The 14,482-nt window shown below is 38.5% G+C and overlaps 1 protein-coding gene across 3 annotated transcripts in view; it reads right to left on the reverse strand.

Moving 5' to 3' along the window:
• SAV1 (salvador family WW domain containing protein 1) overlaps window positions 1-390 on the reverse strand; it is a 101,384-nt gene extending 100,994 nt beyond the window's left edge. For all 3 annotated transcript variants that reach the window (XM_069091943.1, XM_069091944.1, XM_069091945.1), the window contains exon 1: window positions 139-390. In XM_069091943.1, the coding sequence (XP_068948044.1) occupies window positions 139-232 (94 nt within the window). In that variant the 5' untranslated portion in view covers window positions 233-390. The remainder of the gene's footprint in view (window positions 1-138) is intronic.
• Between the last annotated feature and the right edge of the window lie 14,092 nt (window positions 391-14,482).

A 14,482-nucleotide genomic window follows, 5' to 3' on the forward strand; every position in this document is an offset into this window, starting at 1 on the left:
AGCCTTCCCGTTCCAGGCTTCAGGCCCGGAAGGGGCCGCAGGAACAATCGAACACCGCCCTCGCGTCACCGAGGGGGGCGCTGGGCTTCCCCGCGCGGCCGCCCCACCCGCGGCCCTCTCCCACTCTCCCGGACTCACTCCGCAGCAGAGGCGACGTCTCCTTCTTCACGTATTTCCCCTGCACTTCGGCCGGTTTGGACACTTCGTTCTTGGTTTTCTTTCGGGACAGCATCTCGTCGACCGGCCCGGGGCCGCCGGAAGCCCCCCGGGAGCCGAGGGAACTGGGCTAGAGCGCCCAGAGCCGGTCTGCGCCGCCGCCGTCGCCCCGGCTCGTCCGGAGAGTCCGCTGCATTGTACGGGGGCGCTACGTGGGTCGGCCGCTCGGCACACTCGTGTCCGAACCTTCACGGAAGCTTCCCTGCTCCCCGGGGTCGCCCAGGGAAACGGAACCGGACAAGGCCAGAGCCATGAGCCTCGGGGAGTGACCTGTGCCCTGGAACCGAACTCGCTGGAGCGCGGCGCGGCTGGAACCTCCCCAGAGGCTGCGGGGGATTCTGGGGGATTGCACGCAGCACGTGCCCTCCTCCGGCCGCTCGCTAGCCCCGCCCGCTCCTGAGCCGCGCAGGCGCAGTGTTTGCGGGCGTGCGGACCCCTGGTGTGAGTCGCCCCGGGGGGGGGGGGGGGGGGGGGGGGGGGCCCGGGAAAGGCGTCTCCACGGTCTGTTCAGGCCGAACCCCTGCCCGACTCCTCCCGGCGTACACGTGAAAGAGAGAAAGAAATTGTTCGTTCTTAAAACATGGGAAAACAATCACATATCACACGGTTATAATCAACAACATGGTCAATACAAACTTGAAAATTGCCGCGCTGATATAAAATAGGCAAGTCCCTGTCTTCAAGGAGCTCACAGTCTAAAGGAGGACAAAAAAAAAAAACTAATAAAAACCATGTATACGGTATAAATTTGGACAGCATTGCAAGGAAAGTGCCCGCATTAAGAGAAATGGGAAGGGCTCCTTGCCGAAAGTGAAATTTTGGGCGACGCTGGTCCAACTTTGTGATCCCATTTGGGATTTTCTTGGCAAAGATATTGGAGTGTTTTGCCATTTCCTTCCCCAGCTCATTTTACAGATGAGGAAACTGAGGCAAGAAAGCTTTTTGTCCAGGGTCACATATTAAGCGTGTGAGGCTGGATTATGAACTCTGATCCTCCCTGATTCCAGGCGCAGCACTCTATTCACTGCATCTATTTGCCTAATGACAAGGTAGTCAGTAAAAAATACTTGGTCAAGATATCTAGTTTCCTGCTTGAGGAATAGTTAAAAGGGCAGTGCCACTGGATCAGAATATTTAGGGGCAGGGATAAGTGAGGTGTAAGTAGACTGGAAAAATAGGAGGTTAAGCTATTAAGAACTTTAAAAGCCAAAAAAAAATGTTCTATTTGACCCTAGTAGAAGACAAGAGGGAACCACTAGACTTTGAGTAGACAATGACATGATAGAAGATCGGTATAACATCAGAGTGGAAAATAAACGAGTAAGGGAGAGACTTATGTCATGGAAACCAATCAGAAGATTATTGAAACAGTCCAGTGGTGAAGTGACAAGGGCCTGCACCAGGGTGGTAACAATCTCTGAGAAGAGAAGGGGGCATATATGAGATTAGAATTCATTGGTCTTGGGAACAGATGCTTATCCGGGTTGAGAGAGAGTGAGCAGTTGAGAATAACATCTAAATTGTGAGCCTGCATGACTAGAAGGATGGTAGCACACTCCAAAGTAATAGGGAAAGTAGGAGCAGTGGAGGATTTTTGTGGGGAAGATAAAAATGTATCCAAGAGTCCAGAATGCAGTCTGACCAGTGAAATTCTTTTTGCAAAGTTTTGTTAAAAATAAACTGTCGGGGTGGCTAGGTGGCACAGTGAATAGAGCACCAACCATGGACTCAGGAGGACCTAAATTCAAATCTGGCCTCTGACACTTAACACTTACTAACCATGTGACCTTGGGCAAGTCACTTAACCCCATTTGCCCTGCATTCCCCCCCCCAAAAAAAAAAAAAAAGAAACTGTCTTCTTAAAATCAATATGCCCAGTAAATTTAAGTTGTGTAGTTGTCATGTTACAATTGTAATGGTTGTGAAATGATCCAACTATTCTGGAAAACAATTTGGAACTATGCCCAAAGGGCTATAAAAATGTACATACCCTTTGACCCAATATACCACTTCTAGGACTGTATCCCAAAGAGATCGTAAAAAATGGGGAAAGGACCCACATGTGCAAAAATATTTATAGCAGTTCTTTTTGTGGTAGCCAAGAATTGAAAATTGAAGGGATGCCCATCAATTGGGGAATGGCTGAACAAGTTGTGGTATGTGAATGTAATGGAATATTGATGAGCAAGTGGATTTCAGAAAAACCTAGAAAGACTTATATGAATTGATGCTGAGTGAAGTGAACAGAACCAAAACATTGTACACAGTAACAGCCACAGTGTGTGATGACTGACTTTGATAGATTTAGCTCTTCTTAGCAATGCAAGGACCTGGAACAATTCCAAAAGACTCATGATGGAAAATGCCATCCATATCCAGAAAAAGAAATGTGGAGTCTGAATGCAGATTGAAAAAGGCTATTTTCCTTTTTTGTTTTGTTTTATGTTTTTCCTTCTCATGATTACTCCCATTTGTTCTAGTTCTTTTATACAACATGACTAATGTGAAAATGTTTTATAGGAATGTATATGTAGAGCCTATATTGTATTGCATGTCATCTTAGGGAGGAGGAGGGAAGGGAGGCAGATAAAATTTAAACTTATAGAAGTAAATGTTGAAAACTAAAAATAAATTAACTTACAAAGAAAGTAATAGTTGTATGGACATGATTCATTAGTGGTTTGGATAGATTTCTCTAAAATCTGGCTTACTTCTCTGCAAGGGAGACTGAGTCCTACCTCAAGGGCAGAGAAGGGCCATGACTGTAGACTCTTGCTCCTTCCCTTGCCTGTTTCCAAGAGGGGTATCAAGTTATAAATACATTTATCCGCCTTCTCAAATATCTAGGTATACAAGTATATTTCAGAAGAAAAGCCAGTTACCTGATCACTCTTAAAGGTGAGGATAGCCCTCATTCAAAACAGTGTACCACTGTTAAAGGAAAAATAAAATTAATACTCTGTATGTTAGACACAAGTCTGCCAGAAACAATTTCACATAATTTTATATATAAGCATTTCCAGCTGAGACAGAAATGTTCTAACTGGATTCATTCCCTATGCCTCAGGACATCTTTATTCCTGAAGATAATTTTCTATAATATTTATAAGAATCTATAAAAACAATCATAATCTGTTAAAGTAGTTTTGGCATGATATTCCACATCAATGGTCCCTAACATTAGTCACTTAATCTTCAACTAGAACCACTCAGTTCCTTCCTGGACCATTCCCCTCAAAGTCTGAAAGGATCTCCTTTCTGAAATTATAATCCTTTCTGAATAACAAAAGATACCTCTCTCAATGGAAAAGAGATTATTTTGCAAGGATAGGTCACCCACCACTCTGGTGATGATAAAAGAGGTACTCTTTGTTCAAAATTTGTTTTCCACTTTTAATCCAGTTTCCTGAAGAAAGACCTTTTAATATTAACCTAAGCCACCTTTCTAAGGAGACAAGGCTGAAAGGGATTTTGAAACTAGAAAAATTTATGTTTCTTAATATTTCTAGAGAAAATCAAAAGGATGTTTTAAAATGTTTTATAGATTCCTTACACCAAACACGGGTTAAACAAAATACCATCACAAAAGAATTAGCAAGTAAAACCATTTCAAACAACTAAAAAAAATCAAAGAAGTTATACAGATTGGAATATATCAAATAATGAACTATTTAGTAATGAGAGATAGACAGAAAACACAGTATCAATTACCTTCGGTCCCTTTTCCTTTTGCTTTCAATCCCATTAATTTCTTAAGGAAATTAATTCAGACTAGTTACTCGAAGGTCAAATGCCGAAGCTGAAGCTTAAATACTTTGGACACATATGGAAAAGATTGAGAGCAAAAGGAAAAGGAGGAGATGGATAGATAGAGTCGTGGAAAAAAACTGTATATGAACTTGGACAGACTTTGAGAGATAGAGGAGAATGGAAAGACCTACAGTGCTGTGACTGAACCACAACAGCAACAGGGAGGCATACCTGAAATCAGGACATATTGATGAACCAGTTTCCTCTATATGTCTACAGCTCCTCTATACATCTTGCCCAAGGATTGTCTGGAACCACAAGTCTTTGCCCAATAAAGGCTCTGACACCAGCTCTATCTCTTGTACAGGTACTCAGCATCAAGTATTCCCTCCGACAACCTGAGTCAAATCTCCTACATATTCAGCAGCATGCAAAATGTCCCTGGCTTGGTTAGAAGACCAGATGCACAAAAATTCAAGATATCATCTATTAGAATTCCTGGTTTCCTTCAAGACTCAGCTGAAAAAAACCTCAAGGGCCAGCAGAAAGTTTTTACTTTTCATCCCAGGTGTAATGGCAAGCCAAGTAGCACTTTGCAGCTTGTTTTAACTATTCAAGGGCCTTGGAACCTCACCTTTGACTGTGTCAAGTTTTTGTCGGAAACAGTATCCATTGTGTTGCCCTTAATAGACCTAAGAGAGTTTGGAGACCTTTCATGTCCTTAATAGGCCTAACATCATCACATGGAGCCCATGGTGGGAGGAGCTTGCCAAAATTGCAGAACAGGAAGGGTGGAGCAGGAAGAAGCAGAGCAGATAAAAGCTAAAGCAATAGCTGGGACCAAGCAGAGCTAAGAAACAGAATATTTGTGATGCCAGCACTCAGTCTGTCTGTACTATCTGTGTTGATGTTACTTTGTCAGACAGAAGCATTTTCTCTGTTAATTTGTGTTAGTGTTGCTTTGTCAGAAGCACTCTGTCTATTGATTTGTGTTGGTTGCAGGAAAAGTTCAAATGGAAAACTGGAGTGTTTGGATGCTCCTGAGGACAAAGAAGTAAATGATGGTCTCTGCAATGAATCCTCTCTGCTCCCTGCAACTTTCATAGCATGGAGGACGAGGACCCAGTTTTACTGAGTCAACTAAATTTATTAGAACCCCAGACAGGGAATGCTCTTTGTTCCTTTTTAGGTGGCTAAGATGGAGAGATTGCTTGTTTGCAATAGATTGACAAATGAGGGGGTGAAGTTGCTAAGAGATAGATTGGATTTATGTAGTCTACCTTCCCCTCCCCCTGCCATGTCTATAGATGTGGTTCCTAAAAGATATGTGATTAGTAAGAAAGCCATTGATGATCAGTCTATACAGATGCTAGCAAAACTGTAGAGAGAATTTTAACACCAAGGCTAATACTATTCATTCCCTCTAAAAGATGGGTAGACTGTCAGATTTATGGAGAATGGAAGAATTTATGACCAAACAAGAGACAGAAAACATTATGAAATACAAAATGGATAATTTTTATTACATTAAATTAAAAAGGGTTTGCACAAACAAAGCCAATAAAACTGAGATTAGAAAGGAAGCAGAAAGTTGGGAAACAAGTTTTATAGTCAGTGTCTTTGCTAAAGGCCTCATTTCTTAAATACTTAGAGAAATGAGTCAAATTTATAAGAATGCAAGTCATTCCACAATTGAAAAAATTGTCAAAAGATATGAACAGACAGTTTTCAGATGAAGAAATTAAAGTTATCTCTAGTCATATGAAAAATGCTCTAAATCACTATTGATTAGAGAGATGCAAATCAAAACAACTCTTAGCTACCACATCACACCTATCAGATTGGCTAAAATGACAAAACAGAAAAATGATAAATGTTGGAGAAGATGTGGGAAAATTGGAACAATAATGTATTGTTGTGGAGTTGTGAACCGATCCAACCATTCTGGAGAGCAATTTGGAACTATACCCAAAGAGCAATCAAATTGTAAATACCCTTTGACCCAACAATACCACTTCTAGGTCTGTATCCCAAAGAGATCATACAAATACCCACATGTACAAAGATATTTATAGCAGCTCTTTTTGCAGTGACAAAGAATTGAAAATTATGAGGATGTCCATCAATTGGGGAATGGCTGAACAAGTTGTGGTATATGAATGTAATGGAATACTATTCTTCCATAAGAAATGATGAACCAACAGACTTCAGAAAAACCTGGAAAGAAACTGATGCTGAGTGAAGTGAGCAGAACCAAGAAAACAGTGTACACAGTAACAGCAACATTATGTGATGACTAACTTTGATAGACTTAGCTCTTCTCAGAAACACAAGGATCTAACAACTCCAAAAGGCTAATGGTGGAAATTGCTATCCATATTCAGAGAAAGAACTATGGAGTCTGAATGCAAATCAAAGCAAACTATTTGCTCTCATTTTTTTGTTTGTTTCTTCTTTCTTGTGGTTCCTCCCATTGGTTCTAATTCTTCCTTACAACATGACTAATATGAAAATATGTTTCATATGAATGTACATGCAGAGCCTATATCAGATTGCTTGCTTTTTTGTGGAATGGGAGAAGGGAAGGACAGGGAGAAAATTTAGAACTCAAAATCTTATTGAAGTGAAAGTTGAAAACTAAAAATTAATTAATTAATTAATTAATTAATAGGGGGAAAAAAATGAGTAGAACACAGAAGTCACTATAACATAGACTAAAGCATCTAGTCTAGTCCCTGAAACCCTTCCCTGTTTACTAGTCCCTATCTGTATGGACATGATTCCTCATTTTGCCTGGTTTAACTATAGTACTATCTGGCACACGAGAGACATACTCAACTGGACTTCAGCAACCATTGATCTGGTAACAAGGGATACCCTAGCAAAAGTGGGCCCTGGCAAGTTCTTCCAGTGGGCTCAATTCTAGGCTGAATGATTGACATATGAGAGAGCTTTGAGATATGTGAGATGATTCAAACAACTTCTTAGAAAGGGACTAGGGACCAGGAGTTGTAATTTTTTGAGGCACCTTGCTTTCAAACAGAATATGAGAGATGAAAGTGCTGCTATATAACTAAGATGGTTGTGTATTTACTTTGAAGAAAGAGACTTTTTGTGTGACCAGGAAACTGAATCAAGGGAGGCAGGAAATAATAAGATTGAAGATGAAATGGGGTGACTAGTAATAAGAAATCTGTGGGCTTGATTTCTTTCACAGAAGGATGGGCTTTCATGACTAAGGAACTCAGAAGAGATTTTAGAGCCTCATAAGTCACTAGATCATTGCTAAGGATATGGTCAAATTGAACACACATGGAGGCCTTCTCCACATCAAAGCTCCATTACCTCAAAGAACTCTCTTAGTTTTGCAATGCAATTAAATCAGTAAATTACTGAAGATCATTACCATCCTTCATCCCTTTTTAGATCATTAATATAATGATCTATATTGCTTGGTCCAATAAAAAAATATTTTCATTACAACTGATTTCCAAATAGGGGTCTGCAAGAGCTGGGAGAAAGAGGGTGGTAGGTAACTTTCCTGAAAGAGATGGAAAGAGTGGATCTATGTGTCTTCCTCTCCCAATTTCCAACCCAGCCTTCCATGCTGAGAGGAAAGATGCATGACTCAGTCTCTGTTATAGTGCCTTCTGTGCTCTACCCATCTTTTCTTTTTTTTATTTATTATTAAATTTATATTTAGTTTTCAAGATTCACTTTGATGAGATTTTCAGTTCTAAATTTTCTCCCCCTCCTTCCTTTGAGAGCAATTAGAGCTCATCTTCTAGGGGAAGATCTGTCCTGATGTCAGACCTTAACTAAGGGTATCCCTTACCATGTCAACACAAAGGCCTGGGCAGATCAACTAGTGAAATATAAGCCTTAAATCAGGATAGCTATCATTCCACTAGCTCTAGTAATGGTGGGAGGAAGCACAATACCGCCCAACCTACTAGGTGTGAAGGCAAAAGGTCCTCCACAAGGAGCAGTAAGTGTGGTTCCTGAAACATAAGGTTGATAATAAATAAATGAACAAACGAATGAATAAATAAAGGAATCAATTGTCACCATATGAGGGTGCTAATAAAACTATACTGTGAAATCCAAGATTGGGGTAGTAAGGAGTCTTCCTTCAGCCAGTAAGTCAGTGAAATAGAATTTATTAACTGCCTACTATTGGAAGAGGGAATAGAGTCCAGAGAGTGAAGTCAGGCAGGACTGAGCTGAACTCTCCTAAATTCACCGCCAAACAACTACAAAATAATGCCACAAAATGACTTCTAGACTGGCAGAAGCAATAAAAGGACAGGTTGAAATAATTTTTGGGCCAAGAAAGCTTAGAAGTTTGGCAGGAAAAGTCTGCCTTGCTTGGGTAAAAGGGAAGTGCAGTCCCATGCAGGCAGTATCTTCCAAGTCAGGAGCAGGCTGCACCCCAGCAAGCCAGAAGTGAGACCCCAAACCCCAGAACAGGTCAGCTGCTAGGACCCATAAGACACAGCAGGTTAGTGGCAAGGTCCCTCTCCCACACAGGAAACCCCTTGGCACCCTTCACAGCAAGACAGTGGCAAGGCCCCATGCCCCCATCACAAGAAGCTTGGGAAAGTGCCCCCTTCATTCCAGGAGTAAAGTCAAACTTTAACATAAATTGAAAAGTTATGAAATAGGCTAGAAATGAGCAAAAAAAAAATAAAAAAGGGACCAGACCATAGAAAGCTGCTATGATTGCACAGAAGATCAAAACACAAACTCAGATGAGGACAAAAGCCTCAAAGATAAATTGATGCTAGGCTGAAAAAGCTACTGGAAGAGCTGAAAAAGGACTTTTAAAATCAAAGAAGAGAGATGGGAGAAAAATTGGAGAAAGAAATGGGAATAATACAAGAGAATCAGAAAAAAAGTCAATATCTTGGTAAAAGAAGCACACAAAAAAAGTAAAAAGATATACAAAAATTCACGGAAGGAAAGAATTCCTTAAAAAATAGAATTAGCCAAATGGAAAAGGAGATACAAAGACTCACTGAAAAAATGATTCTTTAAAAATTAGAATTGAGCAAGTGAAAAATTAATGACTCTATGAGACATCAAGAAACAATAAAACAAAATCAAAAGAATGAAAAGGTAGAAGAAAATATGAAATATTTACTGGAGTAAAAAACTGACCTGGAAAACAGATTCAGGAGAAATAAATTTAGAATTATTAGATTATCTAAAGCAGTGATTAGGAAAAAAAGAGCCTAAACATCACATTTCAAAGAAATTATCAAGGAAACCACCCTCATATCCTAGAACAAAAAAGGTAAAATAGACACTGAAAAAAATCTACCAATCACCTCCTGAGAGAGATCCCAAAATGAAAACTCCCAGCAATATAATAGTCAAAATCTATTTGAAGAACTATAGGATCAAGGAGAAAATATTGCAAGCAACCAGAAAGAAACAATTCAAATATGGAGTCATGGTCAGGATTACAGAGGATTTAGCAGCTTCTAAATTAAAGGACTGAAAGACTTAGAATATGATATTCCGAAAGGCAAAAGAGCTGGGATTACAACCAAGAATCACCTACCCAGCAAAATTGAGTATAATCTTTCAGGTAAAAAAAAAAGGGGGGGTATGAGTAGGTGCACTCAATGAAATACAGAACTTTCAAGAATTTCTTAACAAAAACACCAGAGATGAACAGAAATTTTGATTTTAAAAAAAGATTCAAGACAAGCATAAAAAAGTAAACAAGAAAGAGAAAATAAAAGAGATTTAAGAAACTTAAACTGTTTACATTTCTACACAGGAAGCTGATGCTTGTAACCCTTAAGAACTTTTTAGGGTAGTTAGAAGGACAGAAGGCTTGAGCATGAGGTGACGCTGATGAGATATTGCCCCTACCCCCAAAAAAAATTAAACTGTGGAAAAGAGGATTAGGAGAAGAGGGAAGAGAAAGGTAAATTATCTCACATGAAGAGGTACAAAAGACCTGTTACTGTAAAAGAAAAGATTGGGGAGTGGGGTGCACCATTTGAACCTTACTGTCATAAGAATTGAGTCAAAGAGGAAATAACATACACACTCAATTGGATATAGAAATCTATCTTACCCTATAAGGAAGGTAGGAGGGGAGGGGGAGAAGAAAAGGGGGAGACTGCTAAAAGGGAGGGTAGATTGTGGGAGTGTTGAGGTTTGGGGTTTAATGGTGCTTGAGACCGCAAAATACCAACACGCTGAGGCATGTCAACTGAATTCGATTCAAGCCTTCTCCCAGTCAAAGTAAAACAAAGTTTATTAAAGATTCTCCATAATGGGTAGACTCTTAAGGGGAGTAAGTATTTATGACACTTATATTGACAAGCAGGACAGAAAAATCTGACACAGACCTTGAGTCTGAGTCAGACTGAATCTGAGCCCCTTCATGGAGGCAAGATGGATGTTATGTTATGTTATGTTGTTATGTTATGTACAGAAAGAATGTGGGAGGGATCTAAAGATGATGTAGAAGAGAGTCTTGAGAAGGAATCTAAGGAGGATCTTGACATGACTAGACTCTATTCAGACTCCAGGAACGAAGAGAACAGGATTTTGATGGGATCAAGGGTGGGAGATAGCTGAAAGCTACATGGAGATAACAGACAATGGAGGGCTAAGCTAGGTTAAAAATAACAGAGATTTACTCGTGTTAATAATGGAAGGCTTTTGGTCTCTGGGGAACAACAGATCAAGTGGGAAAATTCAAGGGGTCCAAAGGGCTCTCAGAGCCTATACCCCATCAGGAGGTGGTGATCAGAAGTGAAGCACTGGTGAGGAGGAGCAGGGGAGAAAGAGGGGGATGGAAAAACAGGATGGAAAGAAATATAGAGTAATCATAACTGTGAATGTGAATGGGATGAACTGACCCATAAATCAGAAGCAGATGGCAGAAAAGGTTGAAAAACAGAATCATAAAATATGTTGTTTACAAGAAACACGTCTGAAGCAGAAACACACACCCAGTGTAAAGGTAAAGGGCTGGAGCAGAATCTATTATGTTTCAGCTGACGGTAAAACAAACAAACAAAAAACCCAGGGGTAATAATTCTGATCTCAACAAAGGAAAAGCAAAAACAGATCTAATTAAAAGAGATTAAAAAAAGAATCTATATCTTGCTAAAAGGCACAATAGACACTGAAGTAAAATTTGTTTGTTTTTTGCTTTTTGGAGGGCAATTGGGGTTAAGTGATTTGCCCAAGGTCACGTGGCTAGTAAGTGTTAAGTGTCTGAGGCTGGATTTGAACTCAGGTTATCCTGACTCCAGGGCCGGTGCTCTATTCACTGTGACACCTAGCCACCCCTGAAGTAAAATTTTTTTTTTAAAGAAAAAAACAAATTACCACTATCAAAAATGAAAAGCATAAATTCATTGTCATTTTAATTATATTAGCTCAACCTAGCCATGAGCAGCTGATGTTTTTTCCCAATTATTTAGGTGTGACTTCATTTGTGTGAAAAGTATTTTGTAATTTTGTTCATATAGGTCCAGGATTTCTTTTGGCAGGTAGATTCCCAAATATTTTATAATGTGTACAGCAACTTTAAATGGAATTTCTGTTTCTTGTTGTTGGATTTCATTAGAAGTATATAGGAATGCTGAGGATTTATGTGGATTTATTTTATATCCTGTAACATTGCTAAATTTTTTCATCTCAAGTAGTTTTTTACTTGATTCTCTAAGTATATCATCATATCATCAGCAAAGAGTGATAGCTTAGTCTCTTCTTTGCCTAATTTGATTCCTTTGATTTCTTTTTCTTCTCTAATTGCTACAGCTAACATGTCTAGTACCAAATTGAATAAGAGGGGTGATAGTGGACATCCTTGTTTCACCCCCAATCTCATAGGAAATACTTCTAGCTTGTCCCCATTACATATAATACTTGCTGATGGTTTGGGATAGATGCTAATTATTATTTTAATTATAGATTTCTATATAATCCATTTATTCTTATACTTTCTAGTGTTTTTAATAAGAATGATTGTTGTATTTTGTCAAAAGCCTTTTCTCCATCTATTGAGATAATCATGTGGTTTCTACTAGTTTTGTTGTTCATGTGATCAATTATATTAATAGTTTTCCTAATATTGAACCATCCTTGCATTCCTGGAATAAATTCTACCTTATCAAAGTTTGTTATTCTCTTGATAAGACGCTGTAGTCTTTTTTTTGCTAATATCTACTTTAAAATTTTTGCATCTATATTCATGAGAGAAACTGGTCTATAATTTTCTTTCTCCATTTTGTCTCTTCCTGATTTAGCTATCAGTACCATATTTATGCCATAAAAATAATTTGGTAGGAATCTTCCTTCTCCAATTATCCCAAATAGTTTGTAGACTATTGGAATCAATCATTCTTTAACTGTTTGATAAAATTCACTAGTAAATCCATCTGGCGCTGGAGATTTTTTCATAGAGAGTTCATTGATGGCTTGTTCAATTTCTTCCTCTTCAGTTAATCTGGGAAATTTATATTTTTGGATATATTCATCCACTTCACTAAGATTATCTAATATATGGGCACAAAATTGGGCAAAATGATTCCTAATTATTGTTTTAATTTCCTCTTCGTTGGAGGTAGATCAACCCTTTCCATTTTTGATACTGGAAATTTGGTTTTCTTCTTTCTTTTTTTTATCAAATTGACTAAAGGTTTATCAATTTTATTGTTTGTTTGTTTGTTTCATAAAACCAGTTCTTAGTTTTATTTATTAATTCAACAGTTTGCTTAATTTCAATTTTATTAATCTCTCCTTTGGTTTTCAGTATTTCTAATTTAGTATTTAATTGGGGATTTTCAATTTATTCTTTTTTTAGCTTTTTCAGTTGCATGTCCATTTTATTGATCTCCATTTTCTCTATTTTATTCATGTATACATTCAGAGATATAAAACTTCCCCTAAAAACTGCTTTCACTGCATCCCACAAGTTTTGGTATGTTGTCTCATTACTGTCATTCTCTTGAATGAAGTTATTGATTTTTTCTATGGTTTCTTGTTTGAGTTACTTATTTTTGGGGATTAAATTGTTCAATTTCTAAGGAGTTTTTAACCTATCTTTCCGTTGCCCTTTATTACATATAATTTTTATTGCATCATGATCTGAGAAGGGTGCATTTAATATTTCTGCGTTTCTACACTGAATTGTGAGGTTTTTTACACCCTAGTATATGGTCAAATTTTGTGTATGTGCCATGTATCACTGAGAAGGTATATTCCTTTTTATCCCCATTCAATTTTCTTCAGAGGTCTATCATATCTACCTTCTCTAAAATTCTATTCACCTCCTTAAATTCTTTCTTCTTTACTTTATTTTATTTAGCAATTGGGGTTAAGGAACTTGCTCAAGATTACACAGCCAGTTATTTCTGGGTGTGGTGCTAAGTATCTGAGCCTGGGTTCAATCCCAGGTCATCCCGACTCTGGGGCTGGTGCTCTTACTTGCTGTGCTACCTGACCACCCCGTTTCTTCTTTATTTTGAGGTTAGATTTATCAAGTTCAGAGAGGGAGAGATTGAGGTCCTCCACTAGTGTAGTTTTGCTACCTATTTCTTCCTCAAAATCCCTTAACTTCTCCTTTAGGAATCTGGATGCTATACCACCTGGTGCATGTATACTTAGTTATGATATTGCTTCATTTTCAATGGTGGCTGTTAGCAAGATACAGTTTCCTTCCTAATCTCTTTTAATAAGATCTATTTTTTGCTTTAACTGAGATAAGGATTGCTACCCCTGATTTTTTTTTTTTACTTTAGCTGAAACATAATATGTTTTACTCCAGTCTTTTACCTTTACCCTGTGTGTATCCCCATTTCAAATGTTTCTTGTAAACAGAATATTGTAGGATTAATTGTAAGATTTTAATCCACTTTATTTTATTTAAAAATTTTTTATTTTATTTTATAAAAAAATACATTTTTATTGTAGGTTTTTAGTCCATTCTGCTATCTGCTATCTATAGGAGAGTTCATTCCATTCACATTCACAATTATGATTACTATATATGTCTTTCTCTCCATCCTATTCCCTCCCCTGCTTATGTTTTTATTTCTGCCTTCTCCCTTCCCCTCCTTAAGAGTTTTCCTTTTGACTACTGCCTCCCTCAGTATTCCCTCCCTAACAACCCCCACTCCTTTTTCCTACCTTTACTACTTCTTCCCTCCCTTCCATTGAGCTCTGGCTTTTTCATCAGGAAGGTCTGGAAGTTCCTTATTTCATTGAATGATCATCTCCTTGCCTGAAAGATTATGCTCAGTTTTGCTGGATAGCTGATCCTTGGTTGTAGCCCAAGCTCTTTTGCCTTACTCCTATCCCTCCCATCTTTCAATGTAGAAGCTGCTAGGTCCTCTGTGATCCTCACTGTAGTTCCATGATACTTGAATTGTTTCTTTTTGGCTACTTGCAGTATTTTCTCCTTGACCTGATAATTCTGGAATTTGGCTACTTTCTTGGAGTTTTCAATTTGGGATCTCTTTCAGGAGGTGTCCTATGGAGT

Source organism: Petaurus breviceps, unplaced genomic scaffold (assembly GCF_028583685.1).
Source record: "Petaurus breviceps papuanus isolate PSGF00001 unplaced genomic scaffold, PetGlider_PUasm1.0 189, whole genome shotgun sequence".
Classification (NCBI taxonomy): Eukaryota; Metazoa; Chordata; class Mammalia; order Diprotodontia; family Petauridae; genus Petaurus; species Petaurus breviceps.